Below are 6,428 nucleotides of genomic sequence, written 5' to 3' on the forward strand. Positions count from 1 at the left end.
AAGAGACACGTTCATTCACCTATTTGTTCCAGCCTATGAAGAACAAAATGTTCCCTATAGCCTGGATAAGCAGCCACTACCATCTCTCACACACTGCTGTGAGAACCACAGCTGTAAACTGAGATGTCCTCAGGAGGTCACCTCAAGTCACAGCAGAGAGTCACACAGTAGCGTGACAGCCATGGGCATTGACATGCAGTGATGTTATGGGTTCACCGCAGGTCAATGCTCGCTGCTGTTCTCATACAAAGTAGCATCAGAGCCACGGGCATTGACGTGCGGTAACATCATGAGTTCATTGCCGGTCAGTCACCCACCCATTACTTATACCAGGGCTTGACGCCAGCTGGCAATTCACAGCTAGTATCAACCCCTTATATTACTTCCTTCCATTGTTTGAATCTGAGGCATGATACTTTAGTCAACCTTGAATCCTACAACACTTCATTACTTCTTACAGTATCTACAATATGTAATAAATGTAACGATATGCAAATGTCATAATTCATGAGATTTGAACACAGGACCCCAGTGCTGCATGGAACTAGTGAGAACTGCAATGTTAAGAAAATATGTTTTGTATTATTTTTTTCTAATGTTCATTTTTCAATATAGAGATTATACGTATAAAGATAATTTATTCTCCATGTGAATTTGTGAAAACCCAGGTTCCCACGACTTTTCATGAACACAAGATCTTATCATGTTAATGGTAATATTTATAAACTGAATCCTACTGATTACATAAAGGCTTTGATCGTCGGTGTAGAGGTCGTCACTCCGGCTGCAATACAAGATTAGACGATGGATCCCAGCACCCATAAGCTCTATCACAAAGATGACTTTGACTCCAGAAAATGTTTGGAGCATTATTTTTCTGATAAATCTTCTTCGGTCTTCGGAGAAGATTCCTTGATATTTCCTATTGAAAATCTTACAAATACTTTCTCAAAGGGTAAGTACTAACTTAAATTTTTATCTAATTTTATTATTAAGGATTTTTTTCTTTAAAACTTCTATGGTTTCTTATCATGAAGATCCCCTTGTACCTAACTTGATTGGGGACCACTACAAAGACACCCATGGGTGGAGGAAGAGGGGGAAAAACATTTTGTAAACTTTAACTTGGTACTTAAAATAATTGATGTTAAATAAATGTAAATAACTAAATACTAGAGATGAGAAAATTGGTTCTAAATAGGGATGATCGAATACCTCAAATATTCGGATTCGTGAATATTTGCCCAATAGGTCGCCGCTATTCGACTATTCGCGAATATTCGATGTGAAACCCAAATAACAACTATTCGGAACTTTTCGGGCTTCCAATAGACTTACACTGCATCAAATATTCGAATATCGGCGACCTATTCGGAAAATATTTGCGAAGCCGAATAATTGAGGTATTCGATCATCCCTAGTTCTAAACAAATCAAATTTTATTTGAATGATTCTGAATTTTTAGAGGATTCTCTTTGCATGAATCCACACTTCAGTACATGGCAGTAGACACTAATCAATGTACAGTTCTGCCCTGCTCCATAGAGCCACTACTAGGGCAGATCGGTGGGAATGTCGGTTGTTGGAAGAATAGATGATCAATGTATGAATCTAAGACGTCCCGTCTAATTAGTAACACAGGAAAGTCCAGCTAAAATGAACAGTTTCTTCTTTATTACTTGAGAATTTCAAGTACACGGGATATCAAACTTTTCACAAGGAAGCTGCTATAATGGCGCATGCATCAAGGCGTTTCTGGTGTGTTTCCACCCTTAATAAGGATGCTACTACAAGGCTTGCCTTAAAAAGTAGCCCAGTTTCGGTGAAACACCGGCGAACTGATTAAGTCAGCACTTTCAACAAATTGTTCACACAACAAAATAGAAGTAAAATCACAATAAAAATTTAAAAAATCTGATAAAAACAAGTTAAAGTTAAAATATGTCATAATGGAACAAATATACTGATAATACAATATCACATGAATCAGCCCTACATCAATATATAAAGTTATTTTATAATATAATTTTATATTTAATTTTGTTCAATAAATTTACGTATTTATAAAAACAGAATACATTGATTTAATCATTTCAAACAATTAAAATAATACATGGGTGCACATAAATATATAAACCCATAAAGATTTTAACTAAAGGGGGCTTTACACGCTGCGACATCGCTAATGCGGAGTCGTTGGGGTCACAGAATTTGTGACGCACATCCGGCCGAGTTAGCGCTGCCGTTGCGTGTAACACCGATGAGCGATTTTGCATCGTTGCAAAAACGTGCAAAATCGCTCATCGGTGACATGGGGGTCCATTCTCGATTATCGTTACTGCAGCAGTAACGATGTAGTTCGTCGCTCCTGCGGCAGCACACATCGCTATGTGTGACGCCGCAGGAACGAGGAACCTGCCCTTACCTGCATCCCGGCCGCTATGAGGAAGGAAGGAGGTGGGCGGGATGTTCCGGCCACTCATCTCCGCCCCTCCGCTTCTATTGGGCGGCCGCTCAGTGACGTCGCTGTGACGCCACACGGACCGCCCCCTTAGAAAGGAGGCGGTTCGCCGGTCACAGCGACGTCGCCGGGCAGGTAAGTATGTGTGACGGGTCTGCGCGATGTTGTGCGGCACGGGCAGCGATTTGCCCGTGTCGCACAACAGATGGGGGCGGGTGCCCAAGCTAGCGATATCGGGACCGATATCGCAGCGTTTAAAGTAGCTTTTAGGCTGATTCCATGATTAACAATATTTAGGTTGAAATTAGAGTAACAGTACAGCGAATGATTAGTGAAGTACAAGCACAATTAACATGATTTATGCTATTATACACATATAATGGAGGTGAATACAGACGTTCCATTGCTGTTCCCTCAGGCATATTGCAATATTTATTTAAGATAAGCAGTGAGTGAGCCCTGCTTTAACGCTAAGGACACAGCGAGAAAAATAGAGCAAGAAGAATGCGATACATTGCATTCCGCCCGCACCCATGTTTATGTGCACCCATGTATTATTAGAATCATTGGAAATTATTAAATCAATGTATAGTTTTTATAAACACATACATTTATTAAACAAAATTAAATATAAAATTATATTATAAAAAACTTTATATATTGATGTAGGGCTGATTCATGCGATATTTTACTATCAGTATATTTGATCCATTATGTCCTTTTTTTATTTGAACTTGTTTTTATCAGATTTTGCATGTTTTTATTGTGATTTCATGGCTTCATTTTTTTTTTGCTGTGCGAACAATTTGTTGAAAGTGCTCACTTAAATGTCTATTTTATTAGTTCAAAGAACTGGGCTGCTTTTTAATGTAAACCTTAGTTTGTAGCTGCATCATGATTAAGGCTACATTCACACTTCCATTTTTTTTTATCAGTCACAATCCGTTTTTTGACGTTAGAGAATGTGTAAAAACTCAAGTGACTGATGCGTTAAAAAAACGGATCCGTTGATTTGTGTTTTTTATGGGAAAAATAGGAAAGAGAGAGAAAAAGGAGAAAGACGAGAGACAGGAGAAAGAGGGAGAGAGGAGAGAGAGAGGAGAGAGAGAGAGGGAGAGAGAAGAGAGAGAAGAGAGGAGAGAGTGATAGAGAGAGAAGAGAGAGAAAGAGAGAGAGAGGAGAGCCAGGAGAGAGAGGGAGAGAGAGAGAGAAGGGAGAGAGATGGAAAGAGAGAGAGAGGAGAGAGAGAGATAGAGACAAGAGAGAGTGAAAGGAGAGAGAGGGAAAGGAGAAAGACGAGAGACAGGAGAAAGAGGGAGAGAGGAGAGAGAGAGGAGAGAGAGAGGGAGAGAGAAGAGAGAGAAGAGAGGACAGAGAGCGATAGAGAGAGAAGAGAGAAAAAGAGAGAGAGAGGAGAGCCAGGAGTGAGAGGGAGAGAGAGAGAGAAGAGAGAGAGAGGGAAAGAGAGAGAGAGGAGGGAGAGAGATAGAGACAAGAGAGAGCGAAAGGAGAGAGAGAGGAGAGAGAGCGCGAGAGAAGAGAGAAGAGAGAGAGAGACAGAGAGGGGAGAAAGAGGAGAGAGAGAGAAAGTGAGAGAGAAGAGAGAGAGAGAGGAGAGAGAGAGCAAGAGAGAGAGAGGAGAGAGAGCGAGAGAGGGAGAAAAGAGAGAGGAGAGAGAGAGGAGAGAGAGAGAGTGAGAGAGAGAGAACAAAAAAGAGAGCGAGAGAGAGAGAAGAGAGAGGAGAGAGAGTGAGAAGAGAGAGAGAAGAGAGAGGAGAGAGAGCGAGAGAGCGAAAGAGAGAGAGAAGAGAGAGAGGAGAGAGAAGAGAGAGAGGAGAGAGAGAAGAGAGACTCCAGAATGGAATTTACAGTCGATCTGTGCATGCCTAGAGTGAAAATAAACTGATCCGTCGCCTGAATCCTTGTACAAAAACATTGCATTCAACGTTGCTTCTGCCCAACGGTCAGTCACTCAACGAAGGATCCGTCATGAGACAAATGCAACACAAGGCCATCAGTCTCAATATGTTGTTAATATAAGTCTATGGGGAAAAAACGGATTCCTGCAAATGTTTTGCTGGATACTGTATTTCCTCAAGGTGATGGATTGCAACTGATGGAAAAAACGGAAGTGTAAATGTCGCCTAAGGGTGGAAACACACCAGAAACGCGTTGATGCATAAGCCATTATAGCCGCTTCCATGTGAAAATGTTGATGTCCCATTTACTTAAAATTCTCAAGAAATAAAGAAGAAACTTAATTTAGTTGGACTATCCTGTGTTACTTGTTCGATTGTTGGGCCATGGCGGGGCCTTTGTCCGGGCCCTGAGCAGAGAGTGGATACAGAAATGGTGAGCTGGATTTCTTGTTACTATTACATATCCCGTTTAATATCTGAGCTGTTTTAATATTTATATTTTTATTTTCTACAGGTGATATTAAAGGAGATGTCTTGATTGACCTCAGTGTTGGTCCACTGGTTCATCATTTATTTGCAGCCTGTGAGTTTTTCAAGCACATCATAGTGATGAAAGCCAGTGACCAATGCATCATGGAGCTGAAGAGATGGGTGTACGAGCGTACAGGAGCGTTTGACTGGGGCCATGCCGCACAACTTCATGTAGACACAGAAGGAAAGAGGTGAAGTATTCACAACGTTAGGGGAGTCCCGCCATCATTACTGCTGTAGTACAAGAGATAATAATGAATGTTTAGTTAGTTTTCTGATAACTACGTCTATTTTGCAGTTTTTTTTAGAAATCAGTAAAAAAATCAACTAAAATAAATTAAAAAAGGAGGCCAAAATCTACATTTATCCAGTCAGATCAATATTCTCCACCATAGGGATTTATAGAATATTGTGTACTATTGGGTGGGTACAATGTAGGCTTTCCGTTCCAGAAGACGGAATTTCAAAAATGATGAATTTTATTAGTGTTCACAATATGAAAAAACACCTTCTTTAAGCTTCCTTTTTCTTTCAGTCACCAATTAGAGGATGAAGAACAAAAAGTGAGATCTGCTCTTAACCATGTTGTGAAATGTGACCTCGAGAAAGAAGATATTAGGGATCCGATCGTCTTACCTCCAGCAGATTGTATCATCAGTGCTTGGCTCCTGGATGTTATCAGCAAAGATCAGGATGATTACATGAGGTATATCAGGAAGTTCTCAAAATTGCTAAAACCTGGAGGACATCTCATATTATTTGGGGATTTAGACACAACTTTTTACATGATCGGGAAAGACAAGTTCCATCTTCTCAACTATGATGAGGACTTTGCCAGGAAAGCTCTGGAGACAGAAGGTTTTATCATTGACTTCTGTAACACTAAGAAGAGAACGGTAGTGAATGACCTATGTGATTGTAAAGCCCTCATATTCATTGTAGCTCACAAAGACAAGTGAGTCTTAAGGCCGCTTTACACGCTACAACATCTCTAAAGCGATGTCGTTGGGGTCACGGAATTTGTGACGCACATCCGGCCACATTAGCGATGTCGTTGCGTGTGACACCTAGGAACGATTTTGAATCCTCACAAAAACATGCAAAATCGCTAATCGGTGACATGCCCCCCCATTCCCAATTATTGTTGCTGCTGCAGGTACGATGTTGTTCGCTGTTCCTGCGGCAGCACACATTGCTATGTGTGACACCGCAGGAACGAGGAACCTCACCTTACCTGCAGCCGCCCGCAATGAGGAAGGAAGGAGGTGGGCGGGATGTTACATCCCGCTCATCTCCGCCCCTCCGCATTCATTGGGTGGCCACTTAGTGACGTTGCTGTGATGCCAAACGAACCGCCCCCTTAGAAAGGAGGCGGTTCGCCGGTCACAGCGACATCGCTAGGCAGGTAAGTACGTGTGACGAGTGTTAGCGATGTTGTGCGCCACAGGCAGCGATTTGCCCGTGACGCTCAAATGATGGGGACGGGTATGCACGCTAGCGATCTTGTGATCTTGTCA

The 6,428-nt window shown here is 41.6% G+C and overlaps 1 protein-coding gene across 1 annotated transcript; it reads left to right on the top strand.

Moving 5' to 3' along the window:
- Positions 1–804: 804 nt before the first annotated feature.
- Positions 805–6,408, top strand: LOC142255911 (nicotinamide N-methyltransferase-like). Its single transcript, XM_075327356.1, has 3 exons — positions 805–955; positions 4,895–5,102; positions 5,447–6,408. The coding sequence occupies exons 1-3, from the start codon at positions 805–807 to the stop codon at positions 5,868–5,870; spliced, it is 783 nt and encodes a 260-aa protein (XP_075183471.1). The 3' UTR covers positions 5,871–6,408.
- The last annotated feature ends 20 nt before the right edge of the window (positions 6,409–6,428 follow it).

Source organism: Anomaloglossus baeobatrachus, chromosome 11 (genome assembly GCF_048569485.1).
Source record: "Anomaloglossus baeobatrachus isolate aAnoBae1 chromosome 11, aAnoBae1.hap1, whole genome shotgun sequence".
Lineage (NCBI taxonomy): Eukaryota > Metazoa > Chordata > Amphibia > Anura > Aromobatidae > Anomaloglossus > Anomaloglossus baeobatrachus.